The following is a 23,212-nucleotide window of genomic DNA, read 5'->3' as shown; positions in this document are numbered from 1 at the left end:
AGGTTTCTTTGATGAAAGACACCCAAGTGAAGAATAACCCCATTTAAATAGAAAACACTGAATGTTTGAGTACCAGGCCTGTCAAAAAAAACCACAAAGTAATCAAAACACACCTAAGAACGATCTGAAATTAGCCAATATTTGTCTTTCTATACAAAGAAAGCATTCTGAATTTAGAAACAGTGACATAACCTAGATTTAAAACCCAGTACCACATCTAAGCCAAACTTAGATGTGGCTGTTGAAGATCACTGAACAAACAATGTTCTCTGCTTTCAAGAGACTGTGCGATTTACCCTACATCCTTATCAGGTCACATATATCACATCATGCCATGGCGATTAGCATCTTGCTTGATTAAAATCTTTAATTCCAGTGGATTTAAATGGCTGATTTGAGAGCCACTCAGATGAGAGCCCAGGGCTGGATCTGGTCACAGGCAGAGAATGGCATGCTGCGATTACAGAGTTGATATCCGCTCCCCTAGCTCTTGAAAATGTTGCAGCTAAGATCACCTGGCCAAGATGGGTAAACAAAGGTGTGTGTCAGGTCAGCCAGCAAAATTTTTCTATGCAATGGCTCTGCACTCCTCAGGAGAAAGAAGATAAAATCTGCTTTGGCTCCTCTTTCCTATATATCTAACATTTGCAAGAGAAAAAGCAGATGACTGCTTAAAGCTTGGGATGATGCATGCCATCTTCAAGCTATTCTTGAGTGAAACGTTTAATGTTTCATGTGGTTTGGAAATGGCTTAAATTCCCTGCTGAATTTTTCATGCCCGTACACAATTTAGCCTTTATCAAAAATTCCCTTCAATTACGTACTCTGCAGAAAACGCAGAAATTCTTCCAAAGGATCCTGGGTGATGCAGTCAGTTGCATCGGTACAGCCTCTTTTTCCCCCTTTTTTTGTTTGTTGTTTTTCAGCTTGGGTTTGCACAAAACATCCCTACTTGGATAAGCCCACTGCAGCTATCTGGACTTCACCATCTGTGCTGATCATAAAAAAATCAATGCCACTTTCTCTTCCCATGCCTGTATTTTAGTTGAGGAGAATGGGAAGACAGAAGAGCACCGGAGAGCGGATAAAAGGTTGCAAACTTTTGGACGGACCCTGCTTCTTACCCTGTTATGTAGGGAGCTGTAAGAAAGCTTTTGCACGATAAAGCCTGCAGAAGGCTCGCTGTTCCCGTGCAGGAGATGCGGCGGGGAAACGGGCGTAATTAGAGCACTGCAACGTGCCAGCTATTCTTGGAGGCACAGCAGCCCCTCAGGAGCTCTCGCAGGAGAGCGGAGCGAGGACAGCCCTGAGACTGCTGTAACCTATGTCACAGACATCCCCCGAAACTTGGAGCCATCCTCCGGCGTCCTGTGTGCCGAGCAGCACAGGCTTAAGACACCGTCTCTCTGTTGCTTTTGTTCTGTGAACACCTTCATTTTGCTGAGCCTACATCCCCTGAGGTTCCAGAAATATTAACATAAGCCACATACAAATATTATTTCAAAGAAACTATCCCCATAGTTCTATTTCTGGAGATGCATCTTAAAAAAGCTTCCCTGAAATACTGGAACAGGACCCATATTACCTCTTCATAAAAGGAATACAACTTCTAGGCTTCTAAAATCATTGGTAAACAGTTCAGACTTCCTTTTATACTGTAAGATTTCCTTCCCATAACACACAAGATATATTGCCTCGAGGGAAAAGCAGCTTTATGAAGAGGAAGCTACGTGTGCCAGAATTGTTCTCTTCCATTATTTGAACATCCTTTCTCCCTCCCATTGTTTTAATAGAGTTGGTCACCAGATGAACCTGCAGCAAAACATCAAATCCCTCAGCAGAGCGGCTATCTGCCGAGAACCCCAAACAACCTCTGCTCCTCTGCGGAGCCTTCCTGATGCCCAGAAAATATATGTTTTCTGCACACACCCCATATATAATTTTGATAGAAAAACGGCTTTGCTAATAGGCTTATGCTCTGCTGCTCCCACCAGAACAACACTTGAGGAATGGATGTCTCACCAGTAATCTTCCCCTTCCATTTATTTCTGAGGAACTTGGTTGAATAGGAGGGTGAAGAAGGAAAACAGAGAAAGAGAGGGAGAAAAAGAGAACATATTCAGTAATGACCAGTGTCACAGGGAGAAAAAAAATAAATCTGGTGTCCGATGTTCCTACACGTGACTCAGAGAAATGTTCCACTCGCGCATGCACGTGCTAGCATGCAGCACAGACTCAGTTACAAGCAGAAGTTCAAGTGCATGCTTAAATGTGACGTCCCATGGGACCTCAAAAAGCATGTATCAAATTAGGCATTTGGTGAAAAGCTTTGCTAAGCAAAAGGATGAGTTTATGTACTTTCCCCAATGCCTCTGCTGAATTGAGGCTGAATGGTTGCACTGGTACATCCCAGGAGATCCCGAGTTCTTCCCCAAAGCATCCATTTACTGGGATTTCACTCTTGCACATTCAGCTTTGGGGAATCAGTACGGAAAACTGGGACCAGGGAATCTGTGTCCTAGGAATGACAATATTGCCAGGGGTGGCTAATGTGACCACAAATCTCTTCCACTGATCCAGATCATGCACCCCACCAGGGGCCCTGACATTTCTCCAATTTCTTTTTAAAAAATTCCTCTAAAAGGTACGATCTCCCCAAATCCAAGCAGAGGAAAATCCTGGGTTCCCCCAGATCAGAAACTACTTGGTTTCAGACAATAGGGATCAGCTTCTAGAAGGCCTGAATGGAGTTGCTAAAAATAAGCAAATACTCCCAGTCTTTCTGCACTCTTCTCCCTGAAGTGAAATGATCAAGAGGATTAATTTTAGAGTATGCACAGTTTTAATGTGAAAAAACACAAGTTGCATCTTAGCTTTTAAGCAAAGACCAGATGGAAAGTCTATCATTAGAAATGCCAAAGGGAGAACACACTCAAAGTTCGCTCCAGGATGGAAAGGTCATTTCTAGTCATCCTTGTTTTAAATGTTCTCAGAAGCACTCAAGCTTTTGTAATAACACAGCTTTCTTTCAGTTTATCAACTCAATTTCCTCCAAAACAAAATAAAAAACTCCAAAACAAAACAAAAATCACCAAACAATACCAAAGGCAGAAACTTTAAAGGAAGGTGCCAGCTCTCTTTTTCTTTCCTCTACACAGCAAAAGGATCATTAAATTTTTAATGAATTATTGTTTAGATGACGAGAAATGCCACAAAGATGATCTGTTGATCCCACACAGGGTTGTTTACTTCGAGCTCCATGAGAGGCAGCAGACAACGTGTCAATGAAGGCTGAGAAGCTGTTCCTGGCTTAGCAGGTAGCGATGCTGATAAAGAACGTGTCCAGCTGCTGAGGTACAGATCAGGTTTCACCCATGGGTTCAAAGCAACTTCCCAAACCCCCAGCAGCTTGTGCCAGCTGACCGACAGAAATCCGCTAGCCCATCTGCATCGTAACTACTACTGGTCACAAGATGTGAGCAGCTCAGGAAGGATCTCACTGGTGGTACAGACGCACTCCAGTAGCTCGCATGTGACAATTGAAGAAGGCAAAATCGTGACCTGTGATTCTCACCTGAGTCACTAGGATGACCTAAAAATAACGTAGTGCTCCACTCCACCTGCTAACGTAGATAAGAGCAACAAAATACACAGCTTCAACTGAGACTTCACCACCAGCCACTAGTCTCCACTTGCCAGCTAACTGTGGAACAAACTTTTCCCCCACTAAGAAAAGCCCACAGCTGAAGTACAGTATGTGAACAAGCCTGCTGGGATACAGCCTCCTAACTGGAATATATTTAATCAAAGACAGAAAGCTTCATTCTCTCTTATTTTCTAACAAATATAAAAAAAAAAAATGACATAGATATTATGATATAAAATTGGCATTTTCACAGTAAACACATCTGTGTCCCAGTGCAGATTATTCCCAATACGAACTGGAGCTACTGGCTAAAGCTGAAAGTGTTTTCTCCTTGCAGGCTGTGCCTCTTCTCAGCTGTACTGGGCCAGCCCTGACAAGAAGAATCTGGCTTCAGTTTTTCTTTGTGCATAAATAACAAACTTATTTGCAAGGTCCAGACAGCTGCATTTATGTAAAACCACTCAGAGGAGCCATCGCTGACCTAACTTTGCAGCCACTGGGCTGCACAAGTGTCAGAGTGAAACATCACCTGCAGCACCGCTGAATGAGGCACAGCAGAACAAAAAAAATAAAAGACTTTATTCACAAGTACCATGCTAAAATTTGGGGACCCACAAACAAATGCTTTGTCATTTCTTAGCCACTTGCAAACAGCGATCGTCCTGTATGAAATCATCAACAAACGGGAAGCACAGAATCCTCCAAGCTCCCTTCAGAAATCTTCCTTTCAAAACATACCCCCGTTTTAATCATTTAGTATTTGCAATAGAGAAGAAGGAAAAACAAAAAGGTAGGAAATCTGAGAAGATCAAACCTTCCCTTGTCCCCACAAATAGACATTCTCTGCCTTCCAATAGACTTGACTAATCATTTTTCTAAGTAGCCAAAAGATTTCGCAATTAAATGCTTATATAAATAAGATGCATCTTTCTGCTGCTTCTGATGCCTCATGAGTTTTCCGGCTCCTCTCAAAGAGCTTTCATTGCTCTGGGCATGACAAAGCCAAAACCGCTAGAATAGAAAGCTCTGGTTTCAACTCCATCCCAGTGACCGAACGAATTCCCAGAACCTTCATCACCGCTCTTGGAGCACGAGAAGGAAAGGAAAAAAAAAATAAATGAGAAAAGAGGACTTTGATTCCTAAGATCAGAACCACATTTGCTGGACAAATTTGTTAGAAATCCTAGCTCTGGACATAGTGTGAATTAAGCATATTTGGCCAGGTACACAGAGATCAAATAAATACGGAGCCTCACAATTCCCCTCCTGAAGACTCACGTTTGCGGTGGCTACTGCACTTTCAGCCAGCAAAATGTGACCTTTAGGCCCTGACATTTAGGCCCTGATTTTCCAACTTGTGTTACCTCCGCCTCCAGTTTCACAGGTGGAATTCATAGCACTTGAACGTTTAAATAGTTGGCGGTGTCCACCAAACACGAGGCCGTGTCTTACCCAACTGAGTCTTAAAATGGAATATTCCCGCTCTGGAGCCCCATGCCATGCTGGATGGTCAACTTACAGGAGGTACTGGACATGCTGTATCGCTTGGGAAAATCAACATGACAGCCGAAAGCTCATCTCTCAAAATAGTTACCACGCCGCTTACTTTTTTCTCTTATTTGTTTCCCTGCCACAGTTACACAACACATTCCTGCTGGGGCAAAAGGGATAATTAGCAAGAGAAGAGCTTTTGGACACACACAAACAGGCAGCGCCGAGTACAAAGTGTACAGTATCACATGAGAAACAGGAAGATAACTGTCTTCCCACGTGAGAAGGAATAATAAGGAAAATGGATCCTCCATTAGTTGGTCTCAGGAATACCTCTGGAAAGCACCATACACTCAGAGTGGAAACACGGTGGTTCAGCAATTATTTGTTTAAAAAATCCAACAGTGATTGCAGGGAAAAAGAGCTCAGCTGTAATCATGCATCACAGCTCCTGCCTTGGATTAGCTGCTAGGTTTGAAGTATTTTCTGTCTGGCCAACAAGAGCAATTTACTGGCGCGGAGAAATATTTTATACATCAGAGTTTTCAGGCTCAGCCAAACCAATCATTCCTGCATCTCTCTAAACGACTCTTGTCCCTAACGAGGGAAGTGAACAATTCAACGAAACCTAGAGATCTGGCGGCTGGACAGCCATCCAACCCCCTTCTGCTGCCACAAGGTCACTTCTCCCTCTCGAAGGCACACATCTTGTTCTTTCCCACACAGGCTGAGTGCTGATGCTCACAGAGCAGTCGATCAGGTAACTCTCTCATGTTACAAACTCAGCTGCCTGTCTTGCTGCAGAGGAGGATTAGAGGCTTGAACACCACAGGCCCACTGTCGGCAGGAACGGGTTAACAAGGAAAATGAGATCTACAAATTTAATCCAAATCTAAGGCATCAGGATATGGAGCCTCTCTGAATGGACTAAGCAGAAGACAAATGCACTACAACACCTCATACGTTACCTGTTAAGGCTGTGTGGTCTCATGTCTGGGCTGGTATCAGAGGAGGTGCAGGCCAGCTGTGATTTTACCCGGGTCACGCTTCTTTCATGTGTTGCCTCTTGTCTTTATAAATTCGTTTTCACGTAAGACAGCTGTGTCAGACCTGAGCTCCCAATGCAATTTTCCTTCTACACTTGCAGAATGAATTCAGTCAGCCCAGTCCCGCTTTCCCTTGGGTACCACACAAGGAATTACAAAACGGCTCGATTTGCGCCCAAATGGAGCACAAAAAGCCAGAGCAAAAAGTGATGTCAAACAGCATGAGGGGAAAGGACCCAATGACAAAACCAGGATCTGTGGGAGAACTTCAGTCCCAGGACAGTGAGGGGTGGTGATTTGGAACATCAATTCTGTTCATCAGTTGGGACCATTTGATGAACCCGTTCCTGATAGGACACCATGGCACCACAAAACACCAAAACACCATTTACAAACAAATTTCTGGACCCAAAGTGCACTTCAGCCTCCCCCAGACCCCCGTGCCTTCACCTCTGACATGGCAGGAGGGTAAGCCTGAGCAGCAGGGAGGCAGTTTCCAAGAAGGAGCTTAATTGTACTGCAGTTTTAAAAACCAATACAGAATTAATCATTTTGCAGAAGTTGTGCTCTCTGCCTGGGGGGCTGCTTGGCTGTGTTGAGGAAGTGCATGGTGTTGACTTCCCAAACTGAGTCACCATTACAGGCCCCAGGCGGTATTTATAGAGTTGGGGGAAAATTTCCAGGAAACATCACTTACTGGCACTCCTAAAAATAGCAAAGGAAACTCTTCAATTACTAAACTTTTAAGGAAGAAAGTCTTTCTTCTTCGTGACAAGACAGCAAAGCAGCAGCCTCTCTGATTTGTTTGGAAGCAGTTACAATTAATATTGTTCCTTATCTCACTTTTCCCTGACAGCAGTAGATGTTGCTCCTAAGCTATTAATTCTGTACAGCTGCAAGGTTGCTTTTTTCTCCTCTCTCTTCCACTGATTATTTCCAGGATAAGATGCTGAAGTCAGCCTCATCTCAGGAAACTTTAACAATTCTCTCCTGGAACACGTCTGCGATACAATCCATAGGCTGAGCCAGAGATCTCTCACACACGTACTTGAGCAAAGCCAGGTACCAACAACAGCACAAGTTTGGCAGCCCAGAGGTTGGCCCAAACCCTTTAGCCAACTGTCCAGGACCCCAGTTTGGGGGAATTGTTGCAGCCTTCGTCAAACCACCTGAATCTGCAGGTTAACCTGTCTCTGGAAGTCAAGCTATCCCATGGAGGGATGAGCCAATTCCTCCACACAACCTAGACCTGCGCTGGGATGGAAAAGCAGACAAAACCACAGGGAGGGCACGATTTGTGGCTGGATGAGTCACCTAGAAGTATCTGTTCTCTTCCACAAATGCAAGAGTTTCTCTGTCTTCTCAGAGCCAGGCTTTCAGCGAGGAAAGTGAGGCTTTCAGAAACATTCTTTCTCCTCAATTGCTTAAATGATGTAACTGCAAATCTGGGAGAGGCTCGACCATCTTAACCTTCCCACTAAACACACTTCGATTTATGCTCTTGCTTCGTGAGGCTGGGCAGACCACCCCAGACCGAGAACCCTTTGCCATAGCAGTGGCATACCCCATCGGGAAGGGCGTAAGCTGGCTGACTACAGAAGTGCAACTTACTGAGAGAAAAAAAATATCTTTTAAAAGCATAAGATGTGAGCCTATGAGCTTCTCCCCAACCTGTATACCAAATCAACATGACAGAATTTATTATTATGACTGCCACACTGCCCTCACCACTGCCCTCCCCTCTGAGCCCTGGGGCCAATGTCAGCCAAAGAGCACAGAGGACGAGGAGGCCTCTGAGGCCTTCCCCGCCATGGAGGAGCCTGTACCGGGCACGGACTTGGCCAGCACCTGCCCCATTTGAGTGCCCAGCCCCAGCACGTTGGCTCTGGCTCTCCCCAAAGCCGTCTGTCAGCCGGCACAAAGCCCGTGACCCTCATGGGGCATGAAGGCCCGTGTGAGGCCCACCGAGTTTGTTGTGCGCATGCCACCGCGGGGCCGGCAGGCACAGCAGCGTGCCTCGGCTGGCTCTGACACGGGAGGCATGCAAAGCACTCGTGCAGATAAGATGCTCCCCTCATGTCTTGCATGAGACGTGCCGACCTCCCCCCAACCCCTTCTCCTTGGCATTGTTAAAGATAACATGAAAACCTGCTACTTGTTTCTCCAAACGTCTCTGTTTTAAAGGTTTCCCCCCCGCCCTGTTTTTCTGAGGCCAATTAAAAATAAAAGTTTACCAGGAAGATGACAAAAAAAAAAAAAAAGTGCCTGATATCATTGGATTCAGCCTGTAAGGATCTCACACATAAAAGAATTATGTCCCTGAGCACTTTCCAGCAGACTTTCAGAAAATTTCATCTTTCTACTTCCCTGGCTGGATAGTCTGTTTGAGTAATTTTCTCTTTCTCCTGGGGTTGGTTGCTAAGAGACGCACTATTACTTCTCCCTCTCTTATGACCCGATTACTGTGATCAGCAAAGACAGCGTGCAGACAACAGCCTGACACAGCTCATACAAGGACATCGGGCTCGTTACAAAATGATGGACTGTATTAACACTCCGCAGCCCCTCCGCTCGCCGCGGCCTTTGCCGAGTCTCCAGGCACAACTGGGGGCTTTTACTTCCCCGGCTTCTGAAGTGCGCCTTCAAACATTTTAAATCACAGGACTGGGAAGGGAGAAGAATGGACTTTTACCTCCTGTGTTTCACTGCCTGTCAGCCGGAGCAGTGTTAATGGATCCTTATTGAGAAACGCTCCTTTCCTTCCCCTACCTGAGAAGTGGCTCGGGAACTATTATTATCCCTTTTCACCCTCCTGCAAAAACTTCGCAAATACACAACGTGCTTTGGGTTCGCACATTCCTTCAGACAATTCGGTGGCATGTTGTAAAGCTGGCACCGACACTTCAGGGGTTGAAAGGTGACTTGGTCCTGCGAAGAGCCAAGCTGCATTGCTCTGGATGAGCACGGGATGAAAATGCTTCCACTGTAGGTGCACCGGGGTCCCAAGGAAGCCAGCATGACCCCCAAAGCACTCCCAGCACGTGCTGAAATGGCCATGGCCCCAGCACTGTGCCCTCTGGAGAAGACCCCGAGTGTCAAGGCTGGCAGGGAGCAGGCTGAGATGGGAAACTTGGAGCACAGACTGTGTGCATTGAGGGGAACATGGGGCAAAAAGTTAGGGGAGCTGATTGTGTTGATGTTGCTACCAAAGAACAGGTCCACTGCCAGCAGGTATAGCTCAGGAGAAGGTCACCAACCTCACAGACCTTCAGTCTACACTTTGCAAGAATTTAACTCTCATCAGATTAGCTTTTCATAGTATAAATTTTAAATGTCATCGATTATATCAAACCTACTTCTGAAAAGATTGTGTTTACCAGCACTGTTTTCCTACTGTTACCAGCCCCTTCTCTTCCCACCAGCTTGCCTGCAGCAGACCCTCCACACCAGGCAGCTGGACCAGGATACCACAGAATATCTAGAAAATGCACTGCTAAATCTTTCAAAATAGATTTTAAACAGAGGTGGCCCAGCTGTCCAGGCTCCTCCTCCTTCAATGGTTCCTTACCTCCATGGCATTTCCCATAAATTCAGTGCTCAACAGAAAAAAAAAACAGCTCTTATGTCAGCATGATTTCTACCATGCTACGAACAAGCCCTTTATGCCAGGCTCTCCATTATGGTTTGGTCATGTCTAGACTAAACCAAAACCTTCCCTGAGTCACTGTCATCTCAGGAATTGGCGTTGAAAAAGACCTATGAGTCTTTTGGTCTGTCCCCTCTCCAGGCGGCATTCTCCTCTCTGGAGAGGAGCCTTTGCAGTCTGCTCGGCACCCAGAGCAGCCGGAGGGAGCTGGGTGCTTCTTGGCATGCGGTTGTGCCAAGAAATTGCTGGATGTGTAACTCCAGCACCGCGCTCTGCAGCTCCTGAAATAGTTCGGGTAAATCCCCAATCCCCTTGTAGGCTCTGAGAGCACGCTTGCACATTCTTTCATTGCTGCAACCTTCCAAGGTGCATGCTAGTTAAGGATGCCAAGTGAAGGGGAATTTTTTAGATAGTGATGTCTGTTTATTAGGAACTAGAGCTGCTCATTCCCTTCTGCTTAAACTTTCTCCTCTGCAAAGCCAGAACTGCAGGACTCTGCGTCCCACCCTCGGACCCTCAGCTCTTGCACCTAGTCCATCTTCATGTGCTTTGCTTAAGTGACGAGCATTTCAGGCCTCGTATATTTATTCCAAATCATAATTGTGTAGTGTTCGCTGCCAGAAATGCCTTCGCTCTGGCCACAACTACAGCTTCTGTGGCTTCAAGAGTTGCTCATTCATTCTTCTAACCTTTTATTAGACCAACCTGTAATATAATCCAATAGACATTTATTGGTTGCTCTGACTTAGCAGTACTCCGTCTGGCAGAGTAAAAAAGCTTTAGGCAGAGAAAAGGAAAAAAAATATACGTATAATCCTTTATTATAACAGTTAGTTTTCAGGGCATAAAAAAAGCTGCATCGAGTGAACGAGGGCAAAAAAATAAAAAATGTTACTTGACTGTTAACTGTCATATAACAATTGTTATTATTTAACAGACTAGCATCTGGAGGATGTTAAAATTTCAGATTAAAATAAAAGGGACAAGTGCTGCCTGCTTGAATTCAAGCTATTTCAGCATTAACATTGCTCTCTCGTTTTGATTGGGCACCACAGCCCTTTAGAACTATATAGAGAACAAACATTATCTTTTTAAAAGTAGGTTTGATATAGTCGATGACAGATGTTTGCAATTTGAGTTATAAAAAGATGGCTTCTTTCCAATCCAGTGTATGTCAGATCCGTCTTTTTTTTTTTTTTCCTTCCCTTTTTTTGCCCTTTTTCTTTATTCTACCCAAACTATTGTGGTTCACAGAACAGGCCACTGCAAAGATGAATCACTATTCAATGTTTGAAATAATGAAGTGGAAAAATTAAATATAGTATCTCGAAAGAACAGACAGGAGGGAAGGAAAAAGAGAAAAAATATGCACGGCAGAAAAAATTAAAAATCTACCTGCTGAGGAGTGTAATGTTTGCTTTACGATACCAAATAACAAAGAAAATACAAGCTCACTCACCAGAATGAAAAACAAGGCTAGGTATTACTTCAAGCAGTTCCCAAATAAGTGGCAATATGTTCCAAAGCCTCTGAAAGTTTAATATTTGTAATTCTAACAAAACACAGTCAGAATTGTTAATAAAACCCGGTGGCTTGACTTGACATTTTGTGAACTACAGATAAGTATACTGGTTCAATAATAGTCTTTATGCACCTGTTTTATGTTGCATTTTTTCCCAGTGCCATTATCTGAGGTGGTATTTCAGAAAAGAAAATGTTCATCCTGAGAGCAAAGCCAAGAGCACAAACCTCCGTATTTGTCTCCAGCAAAAAAAAGAAAAAAAAAAAAGAAAAAAGCAGACTCAGACACTATAATCCAGCCTGAGCAGTAACTTCTGGTGAGATGACTGCAATCAAAGCGGTAGGGCCCACCCAGCGCTGGTTTATTTCCACCAGGGAGAACGCCAAGTCCTGACGCTGGTCACCGCACCGCAGACACCGCGGCAAAGCTCGGTCTCCGTTTAACTTTAAACACCAGAAAAGAGGTAAGAGAGGAACCGAGGCAAAAATGCAGGGGACCAGCAGAAAGGGATGCTACTGCTTTGCCAACACGAAGGGTATGGGGTCTGTTTAACCACTCTCAAGGTTTCACAAGCCATGGAGCAGAGGGGCCGCTACCCGGGCACAAAGGCACCAGCTTGGCCTCATGTCTTCAGCGTGGCTCAGCTTGCTCGGGGTGATTTAAATCCACTATTACACAAATGAGAACCACCACTAACTTCCAACTGGTTTCACTTGGTTCTTAACCAACGGGGAAGAGGATGTCATTAAAGGGAAATCAATCGAGACTTCCGAAAGGCTGCTCCAAACTGGTTCTCGGCAACCCCGTAATGAGGGACCCCCAGCTTCCCACGTGTTCTGCGGGGTTTAGGGGCTTGGTCCGCCCATTAAATGCTCTTGTGTGGAAGGTAGCAAAGCCACCACAAAGAGGCCTGCAGATTTAAGTTCATTTTCCCTGGCTGTATTTTGTAAGTGCCTGTGGATGATGCAGTCCTGACACTAATGAATAAAGTATTGCTTCATCTGCTCCATTTCATTCCGCACCAGAAACACATGGAAGAACGAGAGCAAGAATTTAGAAGGGCTTTAAAAGTTTATAATACTCGTTTCAAAAAAGCTTTCTTTAAAAAACAAGCACCGACGTGGGGGCTGTGCTTAGGCAGTCAGGATGATTTGCAGCGGTGGCAGCCCTCTTTATTCCCACAACATTTCTCATCTCTGCGAGCGCAATCCTGAGAGCGTGATGGGAGCGGAAAAGGGTTACAGCATTTCTCAGCCTATTTTCCTGTCCCATCACCGAGATGCTGCCTCACTCCCGGAGCTTCAGTGCTTTTATCAGCTGGCGGCAGAGCTGGAAGCAGACTAGCAGGTCCTGCTGGAAACTCCCTGGGATTTGCAGGACACAATCCAACATCAAAACGAGTGGATAACTGCACATTGCCGTGCCTCACGTGGGCTGCAGCAGCTGCCCAGGTGCTCAGCTCACAGCACATGAAAGATAGCAAACCTTTGCTTCTACCACAATGAAAGAGGGTTGAACTAAATCCCATTATCTCGTGTTAGTTTGGGGCTGAGCGCATGCAAACCACCACCAGAGCACGGCTGGCACAGGGCTCCCTGCTCATGTGTGTGAGCCTCCTGCCAACTACAAGCAAAACTGAACAAAATGCCCCAAAAGCTCGTGGGAAGGAGTAAGGAGAGCAGGTACACCTCTGCCACGCAACCAAGCGCAGCCCTTCCAGCAGCAGGGTTTGCTCGTGCCATGCCATGGTGCAGACCCAGCACAGACAACCAGAAAAACAACAGGGGAAAAAAAAAAAAAAAAGCAGAAAAAATGCAGAATCTCCCAAGTCAGCCTGAATTTATCCTTTCAGGGCTCTCATCCAAGTAATGAATAGACTCTGGAGCGGTTTAGTTTCTATGAACTGTCAAAGACTGCAGAGCAGGGAACAGCACAGCTAAAACACTGAGTGTCTATTCCAATAAATCCATACCCAGGCTTCAAAAATTAGACAGAGATACTGATAGCAGCTGCTGTAAACAAAACCCACTAGGTATATTTGCCTACAAGAAAAAACAAACAGCATGATAGTTCACGCTCCCGGTCCCTTACAGAGGCAGCAGAATATAATTAGCCACTGCTCGAGATTCTCCACATAGATGAAGAGGAGGAGGGCAGAGAGGGTCAGGACCTGGGAAACCTGCATCAGCCAGGTTCAAGCATACACGGCGTGGTGTCAACTACATAAGCTCGCCCTGGAGCCAGCACTGCTGCTGTGCCTTGCCTCGTGAGTCGCAGCCCTCTCCTCCAACTAGGGTAGATGGAAGGAGGTGGTTTTAAAAAATAAAAACAAAGATGAAAACCGCAAAGACCTGCGCATGAGCCTTCTGTCATTCACTATACCTGAAAGTGCCCCAAGGAAAGAAAGGAGGAGAATGAAAGAGCTTGCATTAATTCTCATCTCTTCATTTAGTTTCCGTTATTAAATCCATATTAATCGTTTCTGCAGGTATTACATTCACCAGGGGTGGCAACTGCAAGGAAAAGACAACGGCACTGACAAACACAGAATTCGGAAGGAGTTGGCGGCATAAACTCAAGTGGCTGATTTTGCAAAGCCCGTCCTCAGAGCTTTCAAAAGGGTAACAGAGAAACCTGCCCAAGCGCTGTGCAACCCCATAAACTCCACGACTGTCCTGGGAGGGATGTTATCTGCACGGCCCTTTGTGGCCAGGGCTGGACCTGTGCTATCTGTCTCACACACACGCCTGGTCACATCCCTGCAAATGAAATATATTGCAAGACGATGAGGACAGATGGAAGCCTTCCCCATGCTTCCTAGCCAGGCGATACTTTTTGTCCCAGCGCTGGTAAATGCTGGGCTGTAAAGCCCACCCCTGCTTGGAGAGCAGCCTCCCAGGGCCCACGGGCTGTGCTCGATTTGCATCAGCCCCGTGCTGCTCCCAGGCTTGCACCGCTTCGTGTCTGCGGGGTTTTACTTGGAGGGGAGGGGAAGGCAAGGGGGAAAGAGCTTTTGCGGTTATGAAAACCAGCTTGAAACCAAAAGGATCCAAACCAAAGGCAAATCACACCACAAAGCCTGACACTGTGACTGCGCTCAAGCCATCCGATAACCTGAGGAGCCCCGGCTCAGGCTTTTCTGAGCACCCGAGGCTGCACAGTTTTGAAACTCCTGATTTTGGCCTCGCAAGCTTTTTTACTGCTTGAACGTCTGGACACCTAATTTGGATTTCCACTTTAGCTCATTTGCAGCTACATTTCCTCCCCACAGACACTTGCTTTTCTTGTACAAAACCATCTCCCCCTAGCCCGAGCAGCTCTCCTGCCCCTGGGGGGCACAGAGGGAGCTGTGTAGGACATCAGGCACCTGCACAGGGCGGGATCGCAGCACTCACGCCTCTCAGGATCAGGCCCATGCTGAGCAGCAGTGTTTGCGCCCCTGGGTTGAACTTATTGAAAACAGACCCCAGTAGTGACTCTTCCCACAGAGAAAGAGCGTGCAGGGATTTTGGCAGGGTACTGCAGAGGGCTGAGAGACGGCGAGAGGAAAGCATCTCCCCCTCCCACGTGCCGGGGAGGAAGGATCGGAGATGAAGAGCAGCAGCAAGGGCCCACATGGACGGGGTGGGGAGCAGATGAGCCCCAGCACACCGCCGTGCCAGCACGGCTCCTGCAACCCAGCAAGAGCTGCCACCCGCCAGCCTGAAACCCCAGCACAGAAATTCATCCCCACCCCAAAGAGAGAGGCTAAGACAGAGCAGCAGGTACAGACCCTGCAAAGCAGGGAGGAAGCATTTGAGGTAAGCAAGGTTAATCCTCCACGAGCTGCTGCCACAGGGCAGGCTAGCACGAAATCCTCCAGAAAGCCAGCCCAGACCACAGCACATGGAAGCCCAGTCTGCTGTTTGTAGGGTCTGTAAAAACACAGCAGTCCCCACCTTTCTGGCTAGCTGTTCGGCAGAAACCCATGCAGCACGTTTATCAGAGCTGTGTTCTTATTTATTATTATTATTATTACTATAGTCATATCCCAAGGTCCCCAGACAGATCCCTGTGACTGCAAGACTTGTTTTTTTCTCTGCTGAGGTGACAAATCTAGCTCACAACAAGCCTCAGCGAGGCACTGTGGCAAACAGTGAGGAGGGGGACTCGCACCACCGAGAAAATTGCTCACTTAGCTGGTCTGAACCACGCACGTCTTGACTGCTTCCAGCACATTAAAATGCTCCTGTTTTATAAACCGCTGGCTGATGCGGTTTCTGTTTTCGTTTTACTCCTTTAACTATTTCTAACTTGCTTCAAAGTTCTCTTTTCATCGGCACCTCCTGGCTGGCTTTTGTGCAGGGATCTGGAAAAACAAAAAAGTCAAGGTGGGAGCAAGGAAAGGCCACTGCAGAGGCACCAGAGTCCAAAGGCTGGAGGAGCTTTGGTCCAGCCCCTCCTTGTGCACACAGGTGCCTGGCTCACAGGTTTTTCATTCTGGTGTCTTCCCAGTGAAGGGATGAAAATACACTGGAGTACAACAGGGAGCTGCAGCACCTCCGCCTACGGCCTTGCAGCTCACCAGATGGGAAAGCCCCAGCTGAACAAATTTAGGTGGTGCCCCTTTAGGCAGCGGGACACGGAGCCGTCTCCCTGGCTGAATCATTGCTGCAAAACCAACAGAGGTCGTTGAAGAAACAATTAGGGGGCTCGGAGGAGAGAACAGAGCCATAAAAAGTGAATGAGGCATGGCGAGCTAAATATTTTCTTGCTGTCCCTCCTCACCTGCCAGATCCCCAAAGCCTCGTGTTCTCAGGGTTATATAGGGTTGAGCTAATGGCTTTGCACCAGCTGCTGACGCCGACTGGCAGCGTGTCACCTTCTGGAAGTGGATTAGCTTAAGCTGCCCGTACGCCATCACATCACTAAGCCAGTCCCTGACCGGGTCTTCGCCATCCCCCAGTTCTTCCAAGCCTGTCTGGTGACGACAGCATCTCTAAAAGCCCAGAATAATGCGAGGCAGAGGACTGATATGGAAAAAAATAAATAAAAATCTGCAAAGGCCTCCTGTGAGTTCCCCAAATCTCCCCATTCCTAATGGACCAGATGCTGGCAGGACTGGGTAGCCCATGTTGCACGAGGAATGCTTGCATGGCTCACCCACCCTTCTCAGCCTGCAGCACCCGGGTGCTGCTCTGCTCCTATGGGAAGTCTCCTTCCCCAAATGCCAAGGAACAGATTTTTTTTTTAGAAGGTGGTGATGTTCCTGAGTCACTTAGTATCAGATCTACAATAATTAAAGCATCAACAATTAAGGCATAGTGACATTTTTGACAAAAAATAGTGGGTGATCAACAACAGTTTTCCTGGAGGAAAAATAAAAGTGTCACTTTTCATTACTATTTTAAGTTTTAGGGGAATTAAAAAAATAACAATCTTATTTTTTTTTTTAAGAATTCCACTTTACTTGAAAGTGACATTTTCATTGCACTTCAGAAATGGATTATTTTTACTTTTTTTTTTTTTTTAATTCCAAATGTCTTTCTCTTCCCCTACTTGCTAATGTTTTGTTACTGAAGGCAACAGAACAGGTGCATATGACTTAGTTTCTCCCCTCCAACACATTTTCTTTTTTCGTTCCGAATTCTCTGAAGTTAGAGTGGCAGAGGGAAAAAAACGAAGCACTAGTCAGACTATTCCAACTTTCCTACTAAACATCCTTAACTTTAGAAAATTGCTTAAGTGTGAGATTTTATATGTTGCTTTGTTTTTCTTTCTCCTTTCTGTTACTCTATAGTCTTCCTGAAAATGCACACAATTTGAAAAAATAAGAGTAGAAAAATGAAAAAAAATACAGATGAGATTTATGTTACGGCACTCGATACAAAAGAAGGAAAAGTGGAGATGGAACAAAGTAGCACATCCAAAACTGAAAATCAAAGGCTGGTTTGGCAATTTTCTTGAATACAACTGAGTTTGTTCCTGCTTTTATCCCTGCCTCCACATGTCCATGGAACAGGAACCCAACAACTGTGTTTGCTGCTCAACTGCATGAAGAAAGCAGGGCTGTTAAAGCAGGGGGTTGAGCACGGCTGACATGTGGTGATCGGTAGGCTTTTGTTTTACTGACAGAACATCTTCAGAGGTTACTGTAATGGTTGTGTAAATATCCACATAATTATACCATTAAGTTATTTCACATTCAAGAGCCTGCCACAGTAGATGAAAAAGAATAAAACTGAATCAAACCAGCAGGCTGGAGAGGAAGCATGCCTAGAACCATTCTGCCAAATCCATGCCCTAACACCTTTACCCACATCCCAAACTCCAGCCCATGTTTGTAGAGGAGTCCCATTGTGCTGACACACAAAAAGAAACAACATCGAGGAGTGTGCTCAGGCTCTAGCTCCTTGGATCAACACATACTGACAAAACAAAAAAAAAATACAAAACTCATTGAAAAGCACCAGTCTTGGAGATAGTACATCTGCTTCCAATTAAAACTAAGAAAAATCTGTCCTCCTGTCCTCCTCCAGCCCTGCACTCCTCAGGAAGGTAGCTAGCCAGAGGAAGGGGGAAGAGATACTTTCACATTCTTCTTGATTTAAATGATCTCAGAAAGGGAGGCTGCCACAAACACACGAGCCAAGAGAAAGTCAAGCACTGTCTGTGTTAAAGGTTACCTCCCTTGAATTAGACAGTTGCTTCCTCAAAGAATTTACTCACCATCACCTCCTGGTTGCTTGTATGGGTTGTACTTTGGCTTGGGGGCAACAACGGGTGCAAACTTCTTTGGCGTCTGCTGGGTGGACACCGAGATGCTGGGAGTCCCAAAGGCATGCGTGGTCTCCATCCTCGCTGTGACGTGGCCAACGGGCTCGTTGGTACTCTTGGGTGGCAGCCAGGACGGGTGGGACATGGTTCAGATCTGAGGAGAGGCAAACAAGGATCAATCGCACATGCATTAGGAATTTAGGCTGGGGAGCTAACAGTTGTAAACTTTGCTAATTTGTTAAATTAAACCCACAAAATATACAATATGATTAACCTTTGCATGTTTATCTTTAAGCACACTGGTCCCACCGCACAGGAATTCAGATCCGAACTTGCATTTCTTTCTCCAGTTGGTTGGAATTACTGATCAGCTCCTTGCTGGTGTCTGCAAGAGTGTTGTTATTTTCCTCTTCTTACCAGAGTTGAGGCAGGCCGATACCCCGGAGGAGCCCATCACTCCCACCAGCTATTCAGCACGATAGCGATGTATTTGCCTTTCCCTGTTAGGCTTTTGTGAGTACATTAACGTAGAGCACTACAGGTGCTCTGGGGACAAGTGTCATTACAGGCAGGCAGACACGCTTCCAAAATACACCTTTAGCACTTTTCAACATGTCATTTGTGGCCCCAAATCGCACTGTCGTTCATTTAAACTTTTAAGAAAAAGGATTTCAAAAGCAGCTAATCCTTCCTGATGCCTCCATTTCTGAATGCCCAGCTTAAGATATTTTAAAAGCACGTCAATTTTGAAAAAACGCCAGGATTCCAAAACCACTGACAACCAGGCTCCTTTTAGACATCTCAACTTGTGTAACAGAAAACAGAGGCAGCCCAAATCATTACTTATTTATGAAAATCTTGGCTTCGGTCTCTTTAAAAGCCTACATCACTTTTGAGAACTGGACTCAACGCTGCTGAAAATATTGCCCATAAAAAACCTGTTTGTAATGGGCTGACCTGCAATGAACAAGTGCTTTCCACTGCACACAAGCCACAGCCGTTGGGGAGCTGCGATGGTCCTACAGCACCAGCACGTTACGCCTCTAAGCTGGTTTTGAGCTGTGGTGAGGAAATAAAGACCCCAAACGGACAAAAGCCACTGCTAATTTTGGAGCCCTTGAGTGCCCGTCACTTCTGCCCGTGTCCTGCTTCGGTGCTGGGACTCGCCAGGGCTCTGGAAACCAGGCACAGCTGGGACTTGCTCTGGAAAGATTTGTTTAGATCAGAAGGGCTGGAAAAGGATCAGTGCGAGAGACAGCACTGGGCCAGAGAAGACATTAGCTGACTGCTGTTGCGTAAAAGCATTTCCAGCTGGGCACGGCAGGGCAAAGCAAAGGCACGGCTGGATTTGCAGAGGGGTCTCTCGCTGCTGCCAGGGCAGAGATGCTCGGGAGTCCCAGCTCTGCTGAGCGCGGCAGCACAGGGCTTTAGTGGCTGGTGCGAGCAGTCCTCTGAGGTCAGGGTGGGGAAGATGAATGGGGACAGATGAAGGATGGCCTCTGGCAGATGTACACCCCCTCGGAGTGAAATCATTACCAAGCCCCACAGCGCAGCAGCTCTCGAGCTGTTCTGACACAGCTCTGTGGTCACGCATGCAGCCATCTATTTGAATGTCTCACAGGGAGGCATTTCCAAAGCTGAGAAGTGCAGCCACATATAGCCAGCTGTAAAGGTCAGTGCTTAAAATCTGAAAGCAAACGCACGACTGATATTGTCACCTCCGCCACGTCCCATCAGACAAGGAGACCGAGGAGATCCTCACTGATATGTGGGGGAATGCAGGGCCACCTCCTGCCTACCTGGGCATGTTCTTGGTGCCTCGAAGTGAACACTTCCAGGCACACGTCCATGCACACACGCTTCTCAGAAACAAGTAACAAGTTGGCTCTGCAACCAGCCCCCAGGATTATATGGAAAATTTAGGCATAAGGAAGTCACTTCTGACAGTGCATTTAAGTCTACCTAGAAAAAGAAAAAAAAAAAAAAAAAAGAAGCTGTCACACTTCATTTCCCCTTTCTCCTAATTTGGGCTCAGGTGTCACTAGAAATGTCAAGACCAAGCAGTTGGGGTTTAGGTACGGAGGTATTTTGCCAACTCACCCTGGCTGGCAAAGCATCTGCCTCCGAGAAGCTTTATGGTGGAGCAAGATCAGTTGAGTCCTTTATTGAAGCAGCAGATAAGGACTCTTGGATTTGAACCAGCGAAAGTAGTCTGATGGGCTCCTATACGGACAAGTGTGTCCCAGCAATTTGCTGTTAGACAGTAATGCTGAATCAGTGGGGGGCAGAAGTGGGAAAGGAGCAAGGTCTCCACATGGGGCAGTACCTCCAGCTGACAGCAATGCTTATTAAACCGTGTACCTCTTCTAGCCTAAGACTCCTCCAGGTAACAAGCTTCTTACTGGAGCTTTCATTTCTCCTGAAAGCCTGCAAAGAAAAGCCAGTCCCAGTGTCTGACCCAGCACTAGGAAATGGACAATTTGTGGTCATTTTCCACCTCTTTCACTCTTTGTGTGCGAGAGGAACCGGCATGTGCCAACTATCAGCCCCAGCACTCCCTCACCATGCAGCTGGACTGCTCGTGGCCACAGGTTTTGCAATCCCTACCGCTGGAGGACGAGCAGGAGGCCACTGGTGCCAGCACGGAGGGACTGGCTCAAAACGAAACGAGTGGAAGCGTGGCAGGGGCACCCTGGAGTCAGACAACCATCGAAGGCCGAGCTGCAAGGATGCATCATTCCCTCCCACATACGGCTGCCGGCCAAGCTCACGATGACAGTGCAGAGCATCATTCTGAAAGCAAGAAGTGAAAGGCAGGTCCTCCCCACAGGGCTGCAGAGGAAACCAGCCGTGACGGGTGGGCCGAACCGCGCTCCCGCCGCCTGGTACTTCCCGTTACCAACACCAGCCCTGTCAGACCTCAAAAATGACCATTAAAGCATGCAGACTGACCTATCCTGCCACATCTTCCTCACACGTCATTCAAAGATGTAAAGGGTGGCAATACAAGTCAGGCAGCTCTCAGAGCAGACAGCAATGTGGGTGCTCAGCCTTAGCAGGACAGCTCTGAGCTCTGCTCTCTTACCACATCCGAAGGTGACTGTACCTTGCCCACTGCTGCAAGCATCCTGGAGTTTTATTCTGACAGGTTTTCAGCCCCTGGTTTGACATCTCGTATGAAAGCTCGTCCCACTGTAAAAAGCTCCCTCAGACCCCTGGCATTACCTCCCCACTGATTCAAAGCAAACGAACAGCACTAACAAGACAATCATCATTCCTGCCCTGGCAGCTCCCCAGTTCTTCCTCACCCACCTCCCAGGCAACGTGCCTTGGTCCCACTGAGCTCTTATGGTCTGCCAGGTTGGTGGCAGGGCTGGGTTGAGAGACGCAAGGAATATCTGCTTCAGCAGGCAGGTTGCACAGTGCTGGGGACAACCAACCACAAGGTGACAGCCCAAGGAACGAGCTTAAAGAGCAGCCTGTTCTGACGGGCAGTTTGGGAACGTGCAGACCACGCTGCTGTAACTCGGTTGCTGACTGTAAGCTGGCATGCAGCTCCCTCCCAGCTACCCTCTCACACATTTGTTTTGGCGGCAGTGGTGTATTCTAATTGTTTCCCCGTTAGCCTTTCTATTCCTCTTTCTCCCCCTCTCATTTTCTGTTATGTATTTGCTGTCACTCGTTTTTGTTATCTGTGCCTTGACAATGTTTTCAGCAACTTCCCTTTTCCTCGTCTGTTCCAGCCCCAGCCTCGATTAAATTTAGCCAAACTACTTTGCAGAATGATGAAAAAGGAAAATGAACTAACTTCTTTTTAACAGCTGAAGCTGAACTTCTGGGTTTGTTCTGTTCTCCCCTCAACGTTTTTAATCTTTGCAGTGCACATGACTGTGTGCCTAGGGTAAAAGGCCAAGGGCAAGGCAATTTAAGGGTCTGTGGCTTTTTAAGGAGCACAGCACCCCATCTCCCTGCAGCCTGCTCCACAGTGGTGCACTCTGGCTAATTTAGACAAAGCAGTCAGTGCTCCCTCACCATTTCCCACAATATTGCCTATTTTCCACCAGAAGCTTCTTTGGAGCAAAACAGATTAACATTTTTTGATGTAGACAAGTAATCAGAACAGCACAGGAAAACCTGTCTTACCCTAAACTTACTCTTATCTGTGTCACTGCCTTGGCATCGTTGTGCTTCCTGCACTTGGACGAGAACCTCCAAAAGGTAAAGGCGATGCTCTTCTACATGGATAGCAAACACGACCAGCAAGAGTAAAGTGTATATTTCACTTTTGTCTTAGAAGTGTTTCCTTCCAAATATATATATATATATATAATTTCTGCCAGTTCTACAATGAATAGTGTAGCTTTCAGAAGTTTCTAGCTGGGTGTGGGATGTAGAAGATTGCAAAAGCCGGTGACAGCAAGAAGGCAAAAGTCACTGAGAAACTCAAAAACTAGAAAGAACGAAGCTGCATTGGATATCACAGGCTTGAGAGAGGTAAGTAACAGGAAAAATGCAATGAAGGGACCATCAGGATGGATGGATTGGGGGAACCCAAGAAGCAGGACCAGAAGAAAGATCCTGGGAGCATGCACACTGGCAGGGGATGATGGAGCTGTTAGAATAGCTGCATTGCCCATGTCTGTGGGTGAATACAGCAAGCTCCTCCTTCAAGGTTAATAGCGGCTGGAATGAAAAACCATCAGATCCAGTATGAATCACCAGTTCTCCAAAAAAACAATTCCCCCACTGGAGGAAAGTGACTCTCATCAGCCTTTTGCTGTCCAAGCCAGCTACTGTTACTCCTCGTATGCCAAATGCAGTGCATTAAGGGCCTGATCCCTCTGCTGCTCCAGTCACCAGTTGGATCACAGAGCTCTCATCGAAAAGCTGAGGTGCAGGCTAAATCTCTGGTTGCCTCACATTTCTGCTCCAAGCAATGCATTCGTCAGGCACAGCTTCCCTTCAACGAGTCCCCTCCCAGCAGATCTCGCCATCCCACATCTAATACAGCCTGTCTGGAATGATTTTTGTCATCAGAGCCTGGGACCCGGGGAATCCTCCCACAGCAGCTGTGATCTCTTGCTTCCCAGTTTGTGCCCTATTTC

The 23,212-nt window shown here is 46.6% G+C and overlaps 1 protein-coding gene across 29 annotated transcripts in view; it reads right to left on the bottom strand.

Moving 5' to 3' along the window:
* Window positions 1-23,212, bottom strand: part of LPP (LIM domain containing preferred translocation partner in lipoma) — a 381,390-nt gene that overhangs the window by 198,121 nt on the left and 160,057 nt on the right. For all 29 annotated transcript variants that reach the window (XM_038183924.1, XM_038183916.1, XM_072042613.1 and 26 more), the window contains one exon: window positions 18,060-18,261. In XM_038183924.1, the coding sequence (XP_038039852.1) occupies window positions 18,060-18,252 (193 nt within the window). In that variant the 5' untranslated portion in view covers window positions 18,253-18,261. The remainder of the gene's footprint in view (window positions 1-18,059; window positions 18,262-23,212) is intronic.

This window comes from Anas platyrhynchos, chromosome 9, assembly GCF_047663525.1.
Source record: "Anas platyrhynchos isolate ZD024472 breed Pekin duck chromosome 9, IASCAAS_PekinDuck_T2T, whole genome shotgun sequence".
Taxonomy (NCBI): Eukaryota; Metazoa; Chordata; class Aves; order Anseriformes; family Anatidae; genus Anas; species Anas platyrhynchos.
The sequence above is the reverse complement of the archived record's forward strand: the minus strand, read 5'-3'. Positions and strand labels throughout refer to the sequence as shown.